This window comes from Ciconia boyciana, chromosome 2 (genome assembly GCF_034638445.1).
Source record: "Ciconia boyciana chromosome 2, ASM3463844v1, whole genome shotgun sequence".
Lineage (NCBI taxonomy): Eukaryota > Metazoa > Chordata > Aves > Ciconiiformes > Ciconiidae > Ciconia > Ciconia boyciana.
The window spans coordinates 14,874,916-14,898,883 of NC_132935.1; the positions used below are offsets into that span (position 1 = coordinate 14,874,916).

The 23,968-nt window shown below is 35.2% G+C and overlaps 1 protein-coding gene across 3 annotated transcripts in view; it reads left to right on the plus strand.

Moving 5' to 3' along the window:
• TAF2 (TATA-box binding protein associated factor 2) overlaps positions 1 to 23,968 on the plus strand; it is a 64,176-nt gene that overhangs the window by 5,483 nt on the left and 34,725 nt on the right. For 2 of the 3 annotated variants that reach the window (XM_072851978.1, XM_072851976.1), the window contains exons 4-14: positions 7,207 to 7,325; positions 8,689 to 8,830; positions 9,197 to 9,428; positions 10,662 to 10,846; positions 11,429 to 11,542; positions 12,853 to 12,952; positions 14,623 to 14,708; positions 19,183 to 19,318; positions 20,793 to 20,947; positions 23,195 to 23,309; positions 23,410 to 23,519. In XM_072851978.1, coding sequence (XP_072708079.1) covers positions 7,207 to 7,325; positions 8,689 to 8,830; positions 9,197 to 9,428; positions 10,662 to 10,846; positions 11,429 to 11,542; positions 12,853 to 12,952; positions 14,623 to 14,708; positions 19,183 to 19,318; positions 20,793 to 20,947; positions 23,195 to 23,309; positions 23,410 to 23,519 — 1,494 coding nt within the window. The remainder of the gene's footprint in view (positions 1 to 7,206; positions 7,326 to 8,688; positions 8,831 to 9,196; positions 9,429 to 10,661; positions 10,847 to 11,428; positions 11,543 to 12,852; positions 12,953 to 14,622; positions 14,709 to 19,182; positions 19,319 to 20,792; positions 20,948 to 23,194; positions 23,310 to 23,409; positions 23,520 to 23,968) is intronic. The other variant, XM_072851977.1, reaches the window with a different exon arrangement.

The following is a 23,968-nucleotide window of genomic DNA, read 5'->3' on the forward strand; positions in this document are numbered from 1 at the left end:
TGGATTTGAACTGTTTGTTTATGGTAGACACTCTATGTTCCTTTATTAGTCAGTTATGCAAGAGTTTCAATAATTCAGTTTGCAAATACAGTGTTCATTTATATAGGACACTGAATTGGATATCAGAGTTCTGAAATTTTGTTTGAGTCCTGATACTGAACCACTTGAGTCTATTAATTCTTTAATTCCTGTCTGTGTTGTGACTTGATTTTTTTGTTGTTGTGGTTGCTATTGCTGGGTAAGTCACAAATTCATGACCCTCATCGGGGGGATTCTAATTGTTCTGAAGAGCTAGAAAGTAAACCTTTTGGTCTTTTCTAAGGAATCAAACTTTCATTATTTATTAGCATCATAGATTAGGGTGTAAGTCCTAGCATGTTATCTAAACTCACTTTGAAATTTGAAAGGAAAAGTTTCAAATTCATTCACCATCTGATATTGAAGAGCAAGTTTAAAAGCATGTAACTTCCCACTTGTTTTGGGGAAATGATATGGGAAGAGACTTTGGTAAAAATGTCGTATCTGTTTGCTCTTCAGTAAGAGAAGCACCATGGGCAAATGTTTTCACTAAGTATTCTCTTTTGATTTTACTGAAACTTATGTTCATGTTTTCACACCTTCTTTTGGCAGCTTGGCTGAATTTACAGTTTGCTGAATTGTTATATAGCACTTCCATTAGAAGTTCTTTATGTTTAACAGTGGCTGATATGAAATCACAGAGTCCTTTAGGTTGGAAAGAACCTATTGAGATCACGTGGTCCAACCCCCTGCTCAAGCAGGGTCAGCTAGAGCTGGTTGCACAGGGCTGGGTCCATTTGGGTTTTGAGAATCTCCAAGGATGGAAACTCTGCAGTCTGTCTGGGCAACCTGCTCCAGTGTTTGATGACCCTCACAGTAGAAAAGCATTTTCTTATATTCAGATGGTATTTAATGTATTTTAACTTGTGTCCACTGACAGGATGAGAGGCAGTGGGCACAAACTGAAACATGGGAAGTTCCGTCTGAATGTCAGGAAACATTTTTTTTTACTGTGAGGGTGACTGAGCACTGGGGCAATTTGCCCAGAGGGGTTGTGGAGTCTCCATCCTTGGAGATATTTAGAGGCCGTCTGGACATGGTCCTGGGCAACTGACTCCAGGTGGCCCTGCTTGAGCAGAGGAGTTGGACCTCCAGAGGTCCCATCCAGCCTCAACCATCCTGTGATTCTGTAATAACGGAATCCTGAATAACTTCTGGAAGAGGTGGGAAAGAAGCAGCACTTAAAATGATCAGAGTGAGCACTCCATTATGTTAAGAAAAGGATCAGGAGAGATAACTGTCATTTTGTGGAGAAAGTGAGTTTCTTTGTTTAGCGTCCAATGGTATAATGGAACATCATCCTTTTTTTCATATTATCCTGTTTAAGAGCAGTGAACAAAATTTGAGGACAATGCATGCAAAGTGAAATCCTGTCTCACACAGGGCTACAGTGGCCTGTGATTTTCACTGCTGCAAGTTTTCACATTCCTATTCAAACTTAATAGAAAGTCTCTGTATTTCATAACTCCTGTGTTATTCATAGTTACAAAAGACAGAAGTCACCAAATATTCTTCACGAAAAACTAGTATGCCTCTCTCCTTTATCTCAGAAGTCAGAGACTACCCGGGTTATGAAGAATTACATGAGATGTGTATTTTTTCCACTGAAATACCTGGTCACAATTGGGTATTGAGCATGATGGTAGCTAAGTTTTGATTAAATACAGCATCTCCGCTCTTAAGGCAGGATTACAAACAGAAATGCTAGAAATCTAAAAACTCTAGAATTAGTACCTCAAAAAAAATTTCTTAAGTGGGTTTCCTCTGCCCTTCTTTACAAAGAACTGCTTCTAGAAACAGCAGTGGTTTATAGTAGTCTTTATATCTAATCAGTCCTTGCCCTGCTGGTCATCTCTTCCAAGTTCTCATTTGTTACGGCATGTTTAGTGATGATGTCCGTTGTATCCTTGCAGCTGAACTAGGTACATCAACTATTTTGAACAGGACACAGATTAGTCATCAGGTTTTGTTTCTAGAGTTACAAAGGATAGTTACCTTTGCATGGTTTTCTTCAGTAGCCTATTGAACTAGTAAATGTGAGATTAAGATGGTTCTTGGCAAACTGTTTATTTAAAATAATTTGTTTTATATCTTTACTCTTTCCTGTGGTGTTTAGCAAATAAACAATTAGTTCAAGTTTTAAGGTTTTATGTACAAACATTTTCTTGCTTTTGATAATGCTTTTGGTTTTCTTAAATGTTGAATTCTAAAAGAATACATAAAGTATGTAGAAAAAGTTGTTAATTTAATGGACTCTTTCCTACTTTTTTATCAAAGTTAAAATATTTTAAAGACTTCTTACTCCCTTAGTTAGCAACAAAGTTAAATTAAAAATGGAAAATCCTGTATTTAAAGCCACTGTAATTATTACTTTGGGAAGACTTGCTACAACATCCGTTACTTGAGAGGTTATGTTCGCTGGTATGAAGTGCAGGTCAAGTGAAGTGGTTAATTGTTTTTTGTTTATGTTGTGCAAATTTTGGCATGCAAGAAAACGTAGTTAAAAGAGGGTTGAGAAAGTCAAGATTAAACAGCTTTATCTATGAAATACAAGCAGCGCCGGCTGAAATTGTTTCTGTCTCACCACGATGTTCTCTGCTACTTCTTGGGTGAGATCTGTCAGATCAGCTCTTTGTGTTCTGAATTTGGACATTCAACTTGTTTTCAGGTCAAGTAATACTTTTGGGTTTTATCGTCTATTGATGCAAAAATCATTGACATGAGGTCTCTGTCATTTCACATTTTCAGTGTTGTGGAAGGTGAAATAATTTTTTTTTTTTTTGGTCTTGTATATTGTCACTTCTGCTGAATGACAAAAAATCTCTCACAAAAAAGGTAATTAAAAATTGATTAATTTTGTAGAAAATGTTAGAAACCTTTAGTTAGTACATTAAATATATTTGCAGCTTTGATGCCGTTGCCAGTTTATTCATCAGTCCCAAACCATAATTTCAGGTAACAACTGAAAGAATTTTTAAAGTTTTGTCTAGAAATAAAGTCAGTCTTCTGTCTTATAATTTCCTCTTGAGGCTTCAGGACATCATAGCTTTTTCATATCGGAATAGTCACTTCCTCCCTGACTGAGCAAACGTCTGAATGGTGCTGTAAGGTGTAAAACAATTCACATAGTTTTACCATGTGTACACAAGGTGGCAGAGAATCCCATTTTGCTCATACTTTTGAGTTTGAAATCCTGCAAAGACTGCAAATAGTGTTGGAGAATGTCTGCTTAACTCTTGTCTTAGGGCTGTTGTTGAGTGCTACAGCTGCCTCTGTTCTCGCCTTCCCTCTTTTCCTTGTAAATTGTTGCTTTCTCGATTCTGTCAATATAAGGGAAGTGGGATTTATTTTTCTGGGCTATGGCATGCAGAAATCCCACAGTGTGTGTTCTGACTACTGAGACAATTGCTTGTATCTCAGCCCCTTTTATGTTAAAATGGGCAAAGGAGATCTCTATTTTCTTAATCCTGTGGGTAAGACTGTAAACTGTTAAATAGCTGCAGCAAAAGTTTAGAGTTTTGATGCAGTAGTTTGAGCTGTGATAAGTGAAGTTTGTGATGATCCTGGTGTTGCCTGGTTATGTTCATTCACTAGTTCAGTTTGGGATTTTTATTTTTTTTTAACTTGAAGCCTGTAGTTTTTAAATATTAAAAATATATTTTGATATCCTCCAACTTCACTGTTGCTTTAGTTTCAAGCAGCAGTAAGCTGTCCAAGAGGGCAATGTGGTAGCCTTCAGGGCATGTCTTGCAATATTCTTTCTTCTGAGGAGTCGAAGATCAAGCCTTTAGCCTATGCACAAAACAGAAAAATTACTGCTGGACTGAGCTCATGTTGTTTTGCTGCAATAAACAGCCTTCATTTCCACTGGTATGATGCTTATCTAGTTGTGAATTCATGATAGACTTTGTTAGAAATAAACAGAGGTGTAGAGAGCTTTTGAAGAAAGAGATGGCAAAGCCCTTAACTTTGGGGAAGAATGAAAATTAAGTTTTTCAGTGTGCCAAAGATTCAGATCGTTGCCTTGTTAATAAATTACCTATATGTGTACATTATATATGTATATATAAAATGTATACTATATCATATATTTTGGGGTTGGACTCCAAAAGCAAGTGCTAATTGTAGTTGTGAAGCAAAGTAGAATAGTAAATGAATTACAGATAATGAAGGGTAATGCATTAAATGTGGATCAAAGACCTTATTTTGCCAAGTTGATGTTGAATCCTGTAGGAAGAAAGTGGTTTATAGACTGTATGTTTGGGCTGTGTAGCAGTTAAGTAGCACCGCTGCAGCTAGTAATGAGAGATGCTATGGAAAGTTGACATGGAGGTATTTGGAATCAATGAGTAGCTTTAAAAAAAAGTCTCTACAGGATTGCTTGTTTCTAGTCAGTCAGCAAGCATGCATTTGGGCTGTAATTAAGTGTTTTGGGTGAAATTTGGTAATAAAATGTATCTCTACCAGGAAAAAACATGAATGCATATTACTTTTTCATTGTCAAGCTATACTTAGCATTAGGAAAATTTATCTTTGTTCCTTGGGCTGTACCTTTTGGCATGTGCTCTGTTTTTGTTAAAATGGCCATACCCAGTTTATTGAGAATAGTTCAACCTATGAAAAAATTAATCTGTGGTACTAAGCCTTTAACAGATTCCTTTTACAATGAATCACCCATTTGAATTGGAACACTTCACCAAAATAGAAATATCAGAATAGACTGTTTTTCATAAAATGTTAAGCCCTGTGGAGTCTACCTTTCTTGCTATAAAATCATAACCTTTTCCTGTCTATGAACCCATTGATGTTTAAAATGTAACCACAAGCTCATCACGATCCTCAAACTTGGAACAAATTCTCACTGGTGTATTGGACAGGGATCCCCTATTAGTAATTGTGAATTTTCAGAACCAGTTTAGATTAAAAACTTTGAGACTTTACAATCTAACAATGTTACTGTTGTTTTCTGTTGCTAGTTTCTTTAATTACAAAGATAGTTTTTAGTCATGCAGTCTTTAAAAAAAAAAAGATAGTTTTTCCAATGGTATTTGCTTGCCTTCCTAGGATGCCATTTGAAGACAGTTTAAAGCAAGATGGGTTGGGGTGGTTATGATCCTATTTGCAGTCTCCCGTGCCTCAGTAGCAGCACTTCTTTGATCCCTCAGTATGTCAGATCAGGGAGCTAAACCACCTGAAAGCTGTCTGCAAAAAAGATTTTTTTTTTTTTTTTTTTTTTTCCATTTGGCACTTTCAGCTGCATCACTGCAGGGTCAGATGAACAGTAGTCTCCTTAGTGAAGGAGTAGGAATGTGTGGCTGAGACTAGGAGACAGCACATCAGCTGGAGTTTAAGTTGGTTTGAATTGTTCTGGAACCATAGCTGAAGTTACAGTATATTCCAGTGTACAAATTCAACCTTGTGCTTTTAAAACTTGTTGGCATTATATCCTATCTTTAGATACACTTCAGCTATGAAAAAGGAAAAAATGATTATGTATTGAAACTTGGGACTTGGGTGTTTCTGTGCTCATATGCTCCCATTTACTATTCATGTCCTATTTTCAGAAGCTTCCAAGCAAAGTAGACGAGTTTACTGCTCCTAACATTCTCAGTCTTGGTAGTGGTGCCAGGGAATTTGTGCACTGTTGTTGCCAAAGATCAAGAACTGCATGAAAATATGTTCTCAATATATTTCAGTGTTTTAGCAAAGTTTTTTAGATGTGGAAGGCTAGGAATATAAGCATGGTGTTTGACATACCTAGACTTATAGGATGATCCTACATGGTTAATTACCCTTCATTCTTCCAAGTGAGGTACTGTAATTTGGGTTGAATGCTCTTTTCTCTGTGGGTGGTGAATAGAGAATGGTTAGATGAAAGAAAAATCCTGAAATGAGATCATGTCTGCTTTGTGTGGACTTTAGATTCCATGGAAGAGTGGAGGCCACAGCCAAAAGTTAATTTACTCCATTGTGGTGCAGTAATGCTGCAGACAGCTTTATGCTTGATTGCGGCTCTGCCCCCACAGTGGTTGGATTCATCAGTGGTACGCACCTAAATGCTCAAAATTCTGGAAAAAAAGGTGATCAGTAATTCAAACACTTTCTCTTCACGTATAGAATTGTGCAAGCTTTTGAAGAACTCTTTGTATTAGAGGATTAGAATTAAGAAAGGTGTTGCTTCCATGTTTTACAGAGTTTAAAAATCCATTTTGAAAAAGTATAAAAGCTGTAGTATGAAGATGCAAAACCAAGGTTATTTTTGAACTTGACTGGTCAGTCCTCCAGTATCTGGACGTAATCACATTAAATAATAAGAAGAAAACGTCCTGCTCGTAACTGCTGTAATAGCAGACACATGCATGTTCCTGCGCGTTTCAGTTAATCTAATCCATAACTGAAGTAATGGTATTACTTTGGAATGAAATGTGCAGTCAATTAGCAGCTAATATATAGTAGCTTGAACAGCTCAAACCTGATTACAAAAATTTGTGTCTGCATCCTAAATAAATGAATGATGGTAACATTTTCAAAGAAATTGTTTCTAGGGACTAAAATGTATAATACGTATTTCTGTGGTTTAGTGTATTAAAGCCAAAACTCTAGCATCTAGTATTTTGTGATATTTAAAAGAGCATAAAATAAAACTATTCCTATCCGTCAAGCTAAGAGGGGGAAAAATACCATTGCCAAGCTAAAATCTTACTACATTTGGAAAAGCAACACTGCAATATATGAGGAGGCAGATCTTCAAGACAGACTTTTAGAATAAACATACAAACTTAATCCAAAATTTTCCAAACCAAGAATTTTTAATTTCTATTCCAATAAGCGTAAATATTACTCTTACTGAGAAGTGAAGAGCACTGAGCATTTCTCATTTAATTTACTGGGGATTATTACTGCTTAAGTCTCTTTGATCATGGATCACTTCTATAACAGCCTAGTTTTAAGTTCTGGTTTTTGAAATCTAATCATTACTCCTCCTTTTTCCCTTCACTCTTTTAACAACACAACAAAATACTTGGTTGAACATGTACCATGAAATTCAGTATAGAAATCCTATAACTTCAGAAGTTGTTTTTTGTAGTTCAGCATGTACTTTAAGAATTAACTGGGTATTTCTGACAGGAGGAATCTCAACTATTTTTCCAATGCCTATGCTGCTGCAGTCAGTGCTGTGGACCCAGATGCTGGAAATGGAGAACTCTGCATTAAGGTTCCCTCGGAGCTGTGGAAACATGTCGATGGTAAAGTAAAGAGACCATACTGAAAGCTGAATTAAAGATGCCATAGAGTTGTTAGCTACGAGTTTGCATAGGAAGATAGTAGATTTAAGTAAATAAAAATAGCATTGCATTATGAAATGGTGATTACTGTTTCCTTTTTCCTCACCTATATGTTTCCAGCTGAAGTCTGAAAAAATACCTGTGCACTTCTTGGTAATATGCAGAAATGGTTGCAAGGTTTCTCACCAACGTTTACAAATAAACTCTTGGGTGGTCATAAGCCCAGAAGTATACATGAGGATGTGGGTGTAATGGAGTATTTTGGGTGCTAAATTATAACTGAAGCTGCTTACAATATACATGAGCCAACAAAGAAAAGTATTTACAAGGATGTGCCTATATATGTGTTGTTTAAAAAGCTATGTTAATTTTTTTCCCCTCCCACTTTGAAGAATGGTTGATTTAAAACTGATCCAATAGTGAAAAGTAGGCTACTTTATAAACTGGTATACTAGATCCTGGAACAGTAACTTTTTAAATAAATTACTCTCCAACATTGATTATTTTCTTACATGGATTTTATTAGTTTCTTGTATTGGTTTTCTTATATGGTTTTATCAGTTTTTCCTGTGAATTTGAGACCTGTGAGAGAAAAAACAACTGTATCATGGAAGTGACTCACACAGTGTTGTCAGATACACCTTAATGGGAAAGACACTTTTGTTTATTTTAATTTTTGTTTAAGTTCCTGTTGTGTTACTTGCAAGCCTAAAAGGGAAAATATTCAAACAGGTATAATTTGTATAATTTTTCTTTTCAAAGTTTGAATGCCAAAATATGGGGAGACTTGTTGAATAAATTTCACCATATGCCTGAATTTCTTTTCTTGCCAGCCTATTCATAGGTGAGATTTCTGTGAAACTAAACCAAAGCAAAGACATTTCAGTTACAGGAAAACCTTTAACTATAATAAGAGGTTTTAAGAAACTGCAAATGACAATAACGTGTCTTTTAAGAATGTGCCTGTTACATGCAGTTTTTGTAGAAAATTATTCCAGCAAGGTACAAAGGAGATCATGGTTAGGCTACAATCACTGTATAAAGATTCTTTACTATTGGGCAGTTGGAAGATGAAATGTAACTCCAATTGCAGTTTCTATTAATTAATAAAGTTTCTTATAAATTCATAGCCTGTAAGTTAAGCTTAAGAGGTCTTGGTTTTGTAAGCTTTTGAGCTGTGCTTTGTAAGTCGACCTGAAGGTCCATGAGAATGAAGTAAACACATAATCTTGAAAGACCAAGAGTCCAGAACTGAATGATTATTCTAAAATAGCTTTCATGTCATTTTTATATATTTACTCTAATTTCGGTCTTGGTATGGCAGAGTTAAAAGTCCTGAAGGTGCATATAAACTTTTCTCTGGACCAGCCAAAAGGAGGCCTTCATTTTGTAGTACCCAACATGGAGGGCAGCATGGCAGAAAGAGGGGCTCATGTCTTTTCATGTGGTTATCAAAATTCTACAAGGTAAGAAAACTATCTTTGAATGTTAGACTGTATTTCCTATTTAATCTCAAAGTGTAGGAAAGACAAATAATTTCTTTGAATTATTGTAATTTTGAAAAATTCTAAAACTTAATTTGTGCTTGAAAGGAGCTTACCGATGTGAAGTAGCATCTAATGATTAGTAGTTAGGATTTCTAGTCTTTATAGCTCAGCAGGAGGTAATGGCAAAGAAACTTGTAGTGCTTTATAAAATTAATGTATGGTAGGAGTCAGTATGTCAACATGCAAAGTATTTAAGAATATTGTTTGGAACTTGAGAGAAAAATTATCTGTGAAAAAGAGAAGTATAATTGTTAACCATTTTTCCCCCAATCCTAACTTCCCTAGATTTTGGTTTCCTTGTGTTGATTCATATTCTGAGTTGTGTACCTGGAAACTTGAGTATACTGTAGATGCTGCAATGGTGGCTGTTTCAAATGGAGATTTGGTGGAAACTGTATATACCCATGATATGAGAAAGAAGACTTTTCATTACATGCTGACTATTCCAACTGCAGCTTCTAACATCTCCTTGGCGATAGGACCTTTTGAAATCCTTGTTGATCCATACATGCATGAGGTAATAATCTTCAGAGGCCTCCTTTTTTTTTTTTAAAAGAACTAGTGACTATTTTTATGTTGCAGCCAGTATATATTGGTCAAATATGGGTGTGTCTAGATATGACCTCCATTAATACAGTTATATGATAAAACTTGTCTAGTAATGCCTGTATTTAAATTTATCTCCGAAGTAAAGCCTTTGAATGAGCAATAATTCTATTTATGCCTGAATTTATGGGGCTAATTTAGTTGGAATTGATAATGGCATATTTCTCAAAATAGCTTTAAACCCCTCCTGTTGCTGGTAATAGATGAACATTATTGCTACACAGTTGAGTAGCTCCTGAACTAAATTTAACATTGAGTTTTCATTCTTAACAGATTGTTGCCATAATGTTGAAGTCCACCAGTTTATATTTACATCTGTAGTTTCAGATTTGGTAAGGATGGACTTGGCAGGCAGATTATATTACTGGTTCAGCATAAAGACTGGCCTGTATATTCTTCTTTTGAAAGCATGATAGGAAAATACTGGGAAATAGCTATGTTTTACTTGATCCAAAGGCAAATATCAGATTTTAGTCCTCAACAATGGTTTTCTGTTGATGTTCACTGGTGGGACATACTCACTTGTGAAAGATAATAGTTGTTTAAAAAAAAAATCAGTTGTTGATATTTGAAAAACCCAAACTGATAAATTTCTGTAGAGTTTGACTTCTGTAGAGCTCACTTAAAGCTATATATCATGCTCAACTTGGTTCCTGTGTCACTGCTGAAGTCAGTGTCGTTGGCTATATCATAAGATTGTGAAAAAAATGGTAATATCAAAGGTTACTTGTAGTTTTAGCTGTAAGAAGTCTTCTAAGCAGTAGCATTGCTTGACTGATTTGCAAATAGCTAATTCTTTACCACATAAAAGAAAAATATTATCTCCAAAAGACATTGGATTGCAAAATCAAAGAAAAATGTCAAGTGTTTTTAAATGATAGACATCACTAGGTAGACATTGTTATTGTGCATTGTCTGCTAAAACTTATTTTCCTGTTGTTGCTCTTACAATTACGATGGACATCCTGGTGCACTTTTCTGCCATGATAGTCATTATAACAGCTTAAAAATGCATTTTTCTTTTAAATTTATAGCAGCTATATTTTTGTTGTGTTGTGGGTTTTTTCCTGTTATGTAATATACTCGATATTTATGGATTTAAATATATTCATCAGTCTTGTACCAAGTTTTCCTTTGTTTGTAGGTGACTCACTTTTGCCTACCACAACTTCTCCCATTGCTCAAACATACCACGTCATACCTTCATGAGGTATTCGAATTTTATGAGGAGATTCTTACCTGCCGCTATCCGTACTCCTGCTTCAAGACTGTTTTTGTAGATGAAGCTTATGTTGAAGTAGCTGCTTATGCATCCATGAGTATTTTCAGGTTAGTATTTGAGAAAATTATACCTTTTAAATCCACAGGCTTAGAAGCTCTAGATCCAAGACTATTGGGAAATACATGAAGCTTTTATTATTTTTATAGCCTGAGTTTTGGGCTCTCTAGTTTGAAAAGCCTGGCTTTTATTGACATTGCAGGCTTTTAACACCATTTCCAATTTTATCTGTTATAAAGATGTTGGATTTGTATCTTCTTTAAGAAAAAAATTGGCAATGGTTTTCTTTCTGAATTAGAAACATCGTGCCTGAACTATTTAAGATCAAACTAAGTGCAGAAGTTTGATTATGTTTTATTTTTCTTCAGCTGGGATAGGGTACCAGGAATCCAAAAGAGTTTCAGCAGTTCAAACAAGCTACTTTGGCTTTACACAGAGAGTTGTGTATAGATGATAATAGCAGGAGATCTGTGTGGACTAAGGGTATTAAAAAAAAGATATTACTATCTCACTGGAAAACTAGTGAAGGAATTATTTCATTTTATTTGTTTTGGCTTTTAAAGCAAGGTCTCTATTTTGTTTCTTTGGACCTTGTGCTCATATTGTGTTATTTTCTTTTTATGGGGGTCCAGCACAAATCTCTTACACAGCGCAATGATTATAGATGAAACTCCACTGACAAGGAGGTGCTTAGCACAGGCCCTGGCCCAGCAGTTCTTTGGATGTTTTATATCCAGAATGTCCTGGTAAGTATTTTACCATTGTACTCTCTAGAAAATGGGGAAAATCTAGGAAACTGAGATTTTAATTTGCATGTTGCATTTTATCAGAAGAATAACTGAAACAGTAACTGCAGAAGAAAGCAAAAAAAAAAAAAGAAAAAGAAAGAATAATAAAACCAGCTCAATGAATGAAAATCCATGGGATTTTTTTGTTTGAGGAGAATGTGAGTTATAAAGGTTCCAAAGACTGTAGAGATTGAACATGTCTTCTCTCAGAAATTGTTGCTACTGAATGTTGTAGTGTGCTTTGGCACCTGGAAATTGAGAGGGGAAACTCTTTTTTATCATCAGTAAATTTCTGTCAGATATGTTGGATGAAGAAGTGTAGCCTGCATGGGAAGTACTTGTGGAGCACAGAACTAATAAATTACAAAGAAATTCAGGGAGGGGAATGGAGAAATTAGTGTCAAATGGGCAAATTCATTGGGGTAGTAAGCTGCCTGTAACTCCATCCCTCAGAAAATCTCCCCCAACTGGCTCTTGCTGTTCTAATCAGTGTTTATTTTAAAGCCTTTTGCATACACTTTATATATCAGGGACAGGAGCCCATTACTTTTTTCATGGCAAAAGTGTATGTCCCAGAGCATCCTTGGCTTAAAAAAAAAAAAGAAACCAGCATGTTTTTAAATTGGTATTTGTACTATTATAATTTCTCTTGCTCTCTTCCTTATTTCTAGTCTACTTCCGTTGTGAAGACATATTTTTCCTCCCTCATAACAACTCCCTTTGTTTTGTGTCTTTATTTTATTAACTTAATAATACATAAATGTCATTCTTATGTTTAGAGTTGTATTTCATGATCATTTTGTGGTTTTTGTCCATATTTTTCTCTCTTAGAACATAGCTCTCAAAAGAGGTGTTTAAATGGGTGTCCACCAAATTGTGAGATAGGTATTTTGTCTACTTGCTGTCCAAATCTTTTGCATTGCATTGAGATGCTTATCAAGAAATTAATATTCTATAGATTAGCAGTTGTTTAACTTTAGTGTCCATTTCCTCTGTTTTATTGTTACTGTTTCAACTAAAATAGTTTGGTTTTATATTTTAATCTGGGCTTCTGTGGTAAAAGTTCAGTTTTCACTGGCTTTTCAGTTTCATCGGTCCCATCCAGGTGCCAAGTTACATAAATTGGTTCACAGCTCATCAGACTCCTATTGACTTAGAGAAGTTATATAACCTGCTGAAATTTGTGGCTATTTTGAGCTGGTCAAAAATACCACTCCATACAAAATACCTTCTGAAGTGCCATAATTCATGCTTCTTTCTTACTATAGGTCGGATGAATGGGTGCTAAAGGGAATCTCTGGTTATATTTATGGCCTTTGGATGAAAAAAACATTTGGTGTTAACGAGTATCGCCACTGGATTAAACAGGTAACAACTTGATAATAGTATTTTCTATATCTTTCAGACATTTTACATGAAAGAAGTTGCAATATAAAACCAGAATATAATATAGCTTTGCACTGCAGTCTAAAGAAATGTTTAGTAGTGACAAAACTTAGAGCTAAAATATTTTTACCACTTGCTGCAAGGAAAACCACCAAACATATGAAACAAAGTATGTTTCTGTGACTGTCTTATGAATAATAATTCTCATTGTCTCTCTGTGCAATTAGTTTTCCTCTTCTTGTTTGGGCTTTTGCACAAAAACAGAAAGAAAAAGTCCAAAAAGATTGTACTTTTTAAACACTTAAAATAGAATATGGGATTCATAAGGAGATATGTTTGGTGAATTTATTATACTGTGATGGCCATCCATATAGCTCAGAAGGGCTCCAGTGTTAGCTTGGATCAATAGTGGATCAGGTATCCTTTAGTATCATTTAAGTACTAAATGAAATAATGAAACAGTAAAAAATCCCTGTTGAAGGGGTTTCCTTTCTTGGAAAAGAAATTTCTGTCTATACCTTACATTTCCAAATGTAATGCCCTAAGACAGGTACTTGCTAGTGATAGCAGCAGTGACTCTTCATTCTTTGCCAGTAACATTCATTCACAGAAAGATGAATATCTTCTTCTGCTGCCACTCGTAACGTTCTCTTACCCTTCCTCTTCCAAAAACTAGATTATGAACCCCATAGGCTCCATTTACATCCCTTACCCACATGGGGACCCAATACCATATCCTTATCTGCCTCATGCACAATCAGCTCACCAGTCATGTGCTGTCTGTGCTAAAGGTGTGGGTGCTATAGAGCACAGCAGAACTGGATGAAGGTCTGCCTGAGAGTTCGCTGCTGCGTGCAGCAGAAGTTGCTTCTGGATAGTTGCTCATGTTCTTCCCTATCAGTTAGTTCTATGTGGAAGCATTTAACTAAGAGGTGCTGCTGTCACAGTCTCCAGTTCTGCCCTTACTGCTTTGAATGTATTATCAGCATATGAAGGGTGTAAGTTAATATGAGTCAATAAATACCAATACATATCAACATTTGGAAATTCCTTGACTAACATTGGGTTGCAGACAGACATCGATTCACTCCCCCTGTGCTCAAGCTGAGCCGATTTGATTACAAACCATGTTGACTGTTGGGTGATAGTAAGCCCATGCAAACATCCTGCCTTGAAGAGTGCTTGTTAATGTGGGCACAGTACCACACAAATTCAAACTCATGTTCCAGTTCAGAGCCGGCTTCCGTCTGGCTTGGGCATGCGTCAAGGTGAGCTTCTGTATGCTGCAGTCTACTGTGTAGGTATACCCAGTATTACTTTCTACTGCAAGGCAATGGTGATCCCCTTTATTTCTTTTTGTCAGAGACAACTTATTTATTGAACAATAATACTCTTTAGATATATTGTCGTTAAATATTGTTGTGGATTGACCCACAATCCAGACCCAGAACAAGTATTTACTGCTAATTTCGACTGTTTTATTATTGTTTGCTGTGCCGAGGAACATCTCGGATTTTAAAATGCTCTTTGTGTTTGTAAACAAGTTTAATTAGGAGGTATGGCTTAAACAATGATATGAAAAGCTCTCCTGTCATCTTTAAATTTCTGTACTTTTCAAAATTATGCTTGCTTACATATGTTGTACTTTTTAGGAGTTAGATCAAATAGTGGCATATGAATTGAAGACTGGTGGAGTTTTACTGCATCCAATATTCGGAGGAGGAAAAGAGAAAGACAAGTATGTTTCTTTAAGCTGCAAGTCATTACAGGGTATGTTTTTATGGGGCCATTAATATATGCCTTGGGTGTGTTGTGTAGCACAAGGCCAAAGGCTGAAGAACTTCAGCTGCCCAAGGCATGTATTACCAGTCTCATAAAGTACATTTGAGTATATTGTATCACTGTTGTTTAATTTTTCTTTCACTTTAAATCTTGAAGGGGATTAAGTATAATGAATGTTTTTAATGCTGTTATGAAACTACTTTTTAGTAAGAGCATGAGAGAGAATATGGAGCCAAAATTTTGACCTGAGCTATTTCTGGAGTGGTTAGTAATCTTTCAGCTTTTTACAGTATCATAAGTTTTCTTTTTCTTTGCTCTTTTTCTTTCCACTCTCAGTTACCACCTTGCAATCTTATACTGAGATTTCTTATCAATTGGAAAAAAAAAAATTAGATCAGTCATCTGTGAAGTACCATTGGTAACTGTGAACTGGCTGGGTTTGTATTTTCCCAGTAACTGTAGCTTCAGTATTGCTAGCTTAGGAATTTTCCCTTTACCTCTTTTGTGATACTCCTGTACTACCCACTGAGTAGTGCTAACAACTGGAGGTAGAAGAGTATTACTAGAAGCCAGATCAGTAAGTTGATCCAGGTTTCAATCACAACCTTTTGCTGGGTTTTTCTTTTCTTGGATAAATTAAATCTAGTTACGACACAGCCTCACGAAGAGTTGCTCTTTGGAAACTCATGTGCAGCATGTGCAAAACTGTGAGGTCGAGCATGTGCAGGTGGACTGGGAGAATATGTGAATTTCTTAAGTCCTTTCTGCAGCAGAAGCCCCTGTATTATGAAAATACAATCTAAATTGTCTGCAGCAGTGGTTCTCTTGCTTTTAAGTGTGTGCAAATCCAGGTTTTGTTCATTTAAAATTAAAACTCTGGATTTAGAACTGAATGAAGTATACAAATAACCCATTTAAAATTTGAATAGTGATCTATTTTTGAGAGATGAAAAAAGAAGAAAGTGTTTTCTGAAATCAGGAATAGGACGTATTGGCTAGTTTCCCAGGCAGTCGAATCCTCAACAACTACCGTGTTTTCTGGATGTGGACAATCACAGATGCAGCTTGCGTATGTGTGTGCATGCCAAGCCATTACTCAGTTTTGCTTGCCTGCTCATGATGGATTTTGATTTAGTTCACTGTCCTGTTCTTTCAAGTAGTGAAGCAGACCAAGTACCTAGATGCTTTTGTTACATATACCTCTGAAAAGCAAGTTACAGCTAGCTGCACTCATTTTAGGCATCCTGTTGGTGATGATGCCTGTTTTTTTAAGGAAAATTTGGGGTACTGAATTAGGTCTTGGCAGACTTTTTAATTGGTAGCATTACAATTTGGCAACATACTCTCCTATACAGAGAGACTAAATTCAGATTAATAGGATCAGATGAATTATATTTTATAAATATAAATTACAACTCGCTGTTTTGTGTAGATTGCAAAGTTCCCTTGTATGTAAATTAAGTATATGTTCCTGACTCTGGGAAATGATTTGTATTTGGGGAGGTATTTTCATAATGATGTCTAGAACATTTCTCTCCAATATATTTTTTGCATTTCTTTGTTCTGGTTGTTATGATATGGTTTCCTGCCAAGCATATTTGCATTACAGCAGTCCCAATTAATAATAATGTGAAAAAAAATTAAGTTAATTAATAATCTCATTTTTCAACTAAATTAGAAGTAGAATATAGAAAGAAATCATTGGGGAAAAAAAATTCTTTCAGGCATATGAATTAATTTCTGTGCAAAACACAGGTCTCAGATTCTTCCTGTTTGTGTCTGGTGAAACACAAACACTGCTCTCCAGAGCACTTATTTTAAAAGAAAAAATCTCAGAGCTTGGGAAAATGAAAGAAAGGAAACTATAGGTTAACTACTGTTTGGATGAAAGCTTCAAAACAAAGCTTCACAAAACCAGCACAGCGTGTTACGTTTTCGTTTTGTGTTCTCCCTCTCAGATTTTGGTTCTCTTCAGTCTGATTGTGCTGGTACCACCCTGTTGTAAAAGTTAAAAACCTCAAGAAATTTTTATACCTGTATTTCAAATGGAGGAAGCATATTGACAGGTTGATGTTGAATGACCAGAGTGTGTTCAAGAGCATGAGCATTACGAATTTCCGTGGAAGAGCTAGTTCAATTTTCACTTTGACAATGGTTTTAGGTCCATATTGCTAATTTTAATTCTCATTTGGTGCCAGTTCAGGAACAGTTTTAGAAGTATAATGACTGAAGAAACATATAATCAGAAGAAATGTATTAATATTGAATGAACTATAAAATGTAACTGTCAAATGCAAACTTGTCTCAGTTTTGATTTGCAGTTAAATAATGTAACCAGTACCAAAATCAATCAACACTTGGTAAATTTAAGAAGGCCGACAACGTGTGTCCTGGCTTCGTTGTAATTTTCAAGAAAATAATTTTACCAAGATCAATCAACTGTATAATTGGAAGCTGGATAAATAGTTTTATACTGAGGCCAAAATATTATATAATGTCTGAGCCACAACCTCAGTTTCCTCCTTGCATTTCAATTCTTTCATGGTTGCTAACCCTTCCATACCTTGGAATAGAGAAGTATCAAAAATAACAGGACAATTTTGATAAGGAGAACTTTAGCAATTGCCTATCAACTAGAAACAACAAGTAGTAAACATAAGTAACTTCTTATTCATATACTCAGTATACCTAAGAAGGGTAGTCCTTGCTTAAACTTAGAAATACTTTTCTTTTTGTATCTTCTTAAGATGTTTAAACAGACATTCATGAGTAAAGTCAAGGGAGTCTCCCAGTAAATAGAAGGATGGAAAAAAATATTAAGGTGTTGCAGCTACCTTGGTTCTTTCCATCTCCTGAAATCTTAAGAGCTGCAGCTAAGGAGCTAAGTGCTGGTCCTGTCCTGGTAGAACGCTTCTTGCTGGCATACGTCTTTCAACTGCATGGAAAGATTGGTCAAAGTTAAAATGGTTTCTTTAATAGGTCTTTGAAGGTTCTGGAAGACCAGTCTTTTCCTGAGGTAGCTGGCATGAAAGAGGCTACTAGAATAAAGGCTTATAGCTCTTATCTTTGATGGTTACAATTCATGAATTATTTATTCTGTCTTGCAGTGTCTTCTTCTAAAGTCTTTGGACAAATCAGGTGCCTGGTCCATCTGGAAATGGTTTAGTTAAATTATCTGTAAGCGAGAATCACAGGGGAAGTATCCAATTTTGAGCCCAGAAATTTTAAGTAGCTGGCATTTTCTATGTTGCAAGGGCCAGTTTGTGATTCTCTGCCAACCAGCATAAAATAAGCCTGGATTCCCACTTCTGAAGAAGTTGGCCTGACATGGTGTGGGTCCAGTGTCTTAAGGTGTTTGTTATTCATTCATGGAAAATTCAAAGGTCCTGTGAAAAGAACTAAAAGAAAAAACATAGCACAACAATATACAGTTGCCACAGACTTGGTTCATCAATAAAATAAAGTCAGACTTCTAATTATCTCCACTTCTCAAATAATTGAAAGGGGGCAAAAAGATCTTATTTTTCTCAAATTACAGTATTACAGCTACTTTTCTACTTTAAAATTGGGCTATAGGTCAGAATGTGTTCTGAAATGTAAAACTTGGTGGAGAAAATGAATTTTAAAGCTCATAGAAATTAAGTCTTTTGGTGTTTTATTGCTGTACAGCTATGAAGGCTATCCAGAAATCAGTTCTGTTTTTAAAAGTTTCACCATTTGTTTGTCTTCTGATATGGAATGAAACTAAACCATTTAAAATATTTTGCTTATAGACATGAAGGATATGTGTGAAGGAGCACCACAGATAGTTCAAGTTATGGAAACAGTGTGGCAGCTGTAACATGAGGCTCTGCCTAGTCTTCCTTGGCATGTTATCTGATTTAGAAGACATCAGTTTGCCAAAGTATTGAAAGCATAACGTTGCTAACTAGAATAAGAAACAAGCAATTCCTTTGGCTCATCACATGAAAATATGCTGTGACTTTTTAAACTCTTACTTTTCTTTAATTGCAACAATTATTTATTTAAATATAAAATATTCACTATGTACAATCACTTTGAAATGGAAGTGGAATGGGGAGAATGTCAATTCATGACTAATTTCCAGACTCAAGTCACAGATTCCTTGCTCTGGTTGCTACTGTTACCACTGTCTTTACAGTAATACACAGCATGTATTAACTGTCATTATTCTCTATACTGTATGCCAGGTACTGTATGCTGAATGCCAGGTACATACACCCTTGTTACCTTTCTGTGCAAGTGTGTGGTCATTTTAAGCATGTCATAATTTACAAATTTAAAGCAGTAGAAGAAATCCTAAATAATTGTTGGTGCAGCTATAATCTTGGTTGCTAAAGTATATTTTAAGTTTCATTCCATAAAATGCAAAATAGAGAGATGGGTTTATTTATTTATTTATTTTTCAGCCCTGCATCTCATTTACATTTTTCTATCAAACACCCTCATACACTGTCCTGGGAATATTACACTATGTTCCAGTGTAAAGCACATCTTGTTATGAGACTGATTGAGAACAGGATTAGCATGGAGTTCATGTTACAGGTAGGTATTTAAATGGTTATGTGGAATATAGACAACTTCTTGTCTTTAGTTGCATTTCTATTCATTAAATGGTGTTTAAGAAAGAACAAAACAGGCCATCATAGGATTCCGTTGTATTTTCAGTTTTAGCAGGATAGAACAAACATAAAATGTAGGTCATTTGTGTTAGGGTAAGGTTAGCTATTTTCCTCATGCATAACTTTTAATACTTTTTATATATTGCATATTCTCTTTAATGTTAGGGTATTTCATTGCTTTGGGTTATTGTGATTGGTTGTTAACACTGAGGACCTGTTTTACTTACCCTAACTGGTGTTGCTGTGAGCTAATCTAATCAAATTACAAATAATGAAAGTGATGAGAATCCAGCTTCTGCTCTCTCCACTGCATAAAATTTTCAGTGCTAGAGGGAGCATAGATCTTTATACTAGAAGAAGCAGTTGAATAGAAGATTGTCATTTTATTCTGAAATGCTGAACTTCTGCAGAGTTGCAGTTTTTGTTCTTTACTGAATATGTTTTGTGACATACCTTAAAAAAAGACAGGGTGCTATAAACAAACACCCAGTTAGAAACGGAGTGATACCTTTTCCTATCAGCTTCAGGCTTTTGGATGGTTTTTTTGGTTTGTTTGTTTTGGTTTTTGAAGGATAACATGTACGTGCTTGTGCTAGAGCTATTATAAGCAGTTGTCAGGTTGAAAATATAGCAGATCACCTTTTTTAAAGCTTTCCTTACATATATTTTTATTATTCTTTTGCAATTTTTAAAAAGGAATAGCAAAGCAGAGAACTTGATGACTTTTATTTCTAAAAAGCAGATAGAGTCAATGATCTGTTTTACTGTAGATAACTTTTGAAAGCTGATGCTCTTTTAATGGATTTTGTGTATGTATATATAACTTTGAGGAAGTTGGTTCTTTGAAAAAGCTCAGGTGGAAAGAATTGATTAAAAATGCACCCCTTGCCCTCTGCATTATAATTTAGTCAATAAAGGCCACACCTGCTTGCAGTGACTAACCTCACAAATTACACGGTTTTGAAGTATAGAGGCACTTAGAACTAGAAAATGGATGCCAAAAAGTGTTTCTATATTCCACTTCGAATTCAACTCTGTTTGTTAAAAAGCTGCATGGTAAGTTGTACCTGTAGCAGTGATGATCAAAGATGACATTTTTAGTTTAATTTTGTTACTGTTAAACATTTCTCATGTTAAGAAGCTGGGGGTTCAGAGCTTTTCTCATCTTCGTGGATGGTTTGCCTTAAGTAAAAATACCTTCGTGTCTGCAAATAATTTCTGATATGGACAAACAAATAATTTTCTGAAATGTCTATATTTTGAAAGACTTTATTTGAGGCCAGTTATCAGAGAATTATTTTATTGGCCTTTGGTTGCAATTCAGCTGCAACTAAACAGAAAAGCTTATTTTATATATTTAAGTATTTAGTGAAAGTAATCACTTTTTATCATTTTAGGTTTTCAACAAGTTGTTGAGTCTGGCCAGCACTGCTTCATCTCAGAAGTTCCAGTCACACATGTGGAGTCAGATGTTGGTTTCCACATCTGGGTTTTTGAAATCTATCTCAAATGTCTCTGGCAAAGACATCCAACCTTTAATAAAGCAGTGGGTGTATCCTTTTTATTCTTGGTCTGGATTGTTAATATGGAGAATGAATTTGTTTTTTAATTGGCACTATTAAAGGAATGTGAAGAAAGGTATGAAGTCTCTCTGCTTTAAAACAGTTAAGTACATTATTCTTTAAATTAGAAATAGATGTAAGCCACAGGTTCACACTCCTTTCATAGACATTTAGAGTATGCTAGCTTTTCTGGGTGTTCTTTACTAGAAGGGATTTAATGATTTTAAGTTTTACTTTGAAAGAAGCACAAGAACTCTGCTGCAACTTAAGGCCAAATTATACTAAAGGGATTCCAGAGGACACTGCCCATAGAAATATGCTGAAGTCTGACATGGAAAATGCTATAGTCTGGTGCATTTTAAGATGAGATTTCCAGTAAATCACCAAGAAATAAGTAACCTAAAGCACAGATTGATAGTTTAAAATACAATAACATTTAATAGCTTGATAGCTTGTGTTAATATTACAATTTAAGGTAAAATAAACCTCTGTGTGTTGATTCTTCAGATTTCAGTGGTATTAGCCAAGAACTAGGATTTCTTACTTTGGATCGATAGGAGGGCAAATTTGAATTTGCTCCATTTAACAGGTTTAATTGGTAGTTTTAATTAATGTGACTGCAGGCTAAAATCATACATGACTGCAGCAAAACCATACCTTACTGTTCTAACAGAAGACAAAAGTAGGTTTTGTTTTCTCAATATCCAACTAAAAAACACTGTATAATTAATATTTATAGAGTAATATGAGAAGTTAGTATTTTATCTGCATCAAAAGTATTCATAAAGCATAAATACACATTATTCTAATTTCCATACTTAGCTGTGCTAAGCACTTGAGGAAAATAGGGGTTCTATATGTACATATATCCACACTGCAGCTATACCTAAATGTCAGCATTATGATCTGAGCTGGGTGAATCTTAACTATGTCTGTTCTGTAAGCAAGGAAGAATTGTAACTCTCAGATTTGGGGATTTTTCAGCTTCTCTGGAATTTGGCCCCAACGCTGATCATGTTGACTGTAACTTGTGTTTAATCCTATGGTTGCAACCTCCCTACCATGCTTCAAACACTGTTGCACCTGTGATAGTAGATTTTCCACCTTGTAAGACCACAGCAGGCCTTTGTATTGTTTGGGAGGGTATCTTATTACTATTAACCAGCACTATCTTAAGCTACTAAAGAGTGCTGTGTTGATGCTGGCTTTAAACCTTGTGCTGAAGAAACCACTAAAAATGCCTTAAGCTGTACCTGATGACAAAGTCACAGACCTTTATGAAGGCAACCACCATGAACAGAATCAGTCTGAGGTATCTAGCCAAATGACTGTCTTTCGGGAGAAAAGTTAATAATGCATGTACGATGATAAGCCTCTTTGAATCTGGCAGCTCTTCCCTTAAATGTCAGGACATGAAAGAACAGGTTTTCCTTCCCTGCTTTTCTCTTGTATAGTCAGAGACTTGTTGGGAGCATGCACTAAACTAAAATACTTCATTCTAGTGTTTTAGTTTTACTAGAAATAAAGTGTAGTAATGGCTGTCATACAAATAATGAATGAAGTTATTCACAGGAACAGTTGACTTGAAGAAATCGTTGCCTGGGATAAAAATGCAGAGTGAGATCATTACTTTTTATCAGTCATATCATATACTTTCATGTATATGTGAACTCATGTGTGTATGTGTGTGTATATATATACACACACAGAGATGTGAGTATTCACAATGATGCAGTTTTTCAAACTGCAATAAAATAATTGAGCTAAATGTACTGTGGGTATAAAACAGAAACTAACGTCTACATTTTCCCCCAAGTTTTATTTAACTGAAGTATATAATAAAACATATTTTTTGAAATCATATTGAAATAAAATCTTACTGAAATTACTGAAATCTTACTCAATTACTTTCGCAGGGAGCGTACCAAGGACATTGGATGTGGTGGGGTCCAATACAATTTTTCATAATGACTTTTTTCTTACTGGATAATTTTCTTTGTACTTCAGATTTTCTCTGTAAGGTACATGATTGTACATTAAAGAACTGTTTAAAGAAAAAAAACAAATCTTTGAAAGTTCATGAACAAACATTAGTGTTTTCATTTCCTGATTTTCTTGGGATAGGAAATTCTAGGAATAAAGAAGTATAAAGCAAGTATAAAGAGTGAAAACATTGAGAATTATGTTTTGTTTATAACTACTGCACTGTGCACTAGAGTTCCTATACTGCTTATTAGGGATCAGAGTGGAGTGGTAAAATTTTATGGCAGCTTTGCATTTAATAGAAAACGGAATGTATTGGAATTGGAAATAAAACAAGACTACACATCTCCTGGGACTCAGAAATATGTGGTAAGGTCAATTTTCCACATTTTACATACACGTACAAGTATGATGTATACATTAATAAGCATAATTTTAATGTTAATAACATAATCTTGTGAATGTGAAGGGTCCTCTTAAAGTGACGGTGCAAGAACTTGATGGATCATTCAACCATACATTGCAGATTGAAGAAAACAGTCTTAAACATGATATACCTTGCCATTCTAAAAGCAGAAGGTAAGAATTAAAATAAAAACTGCAAGTATTTTTAGGATATATGAAAACATATAGTGCATTGATGATAAATATATGCTTTCTAAATTTTGTGTTTATATTTTGTTAATCTTACTGAATAAGACTTACTAGTGATGTAAGGGGAGAAAACAGAATTTACTACTGTTTATGAACAGCAAGAAACTTTACATTTTATATGCAGTTCTTAATTATAAGTAAAGGTCTTAACTTTTATAGAATTTTTATGAAGAGATTATTTATATAGAACGAGCTGAATGAAGACTCTAATTAATCAAATTATTAAAAATGCCTTTGAATGGGAAAGACAAATTGGAGGGAAGACAACTGTAGGCCAGAGGAGTACCTCAAGTGAAGATATATGAATGAAGCACTTGCATAGTTTACTTTTCTGTTAAGAGTGCCAGGGCTGTTCACTAAACCTAATGAGCAAG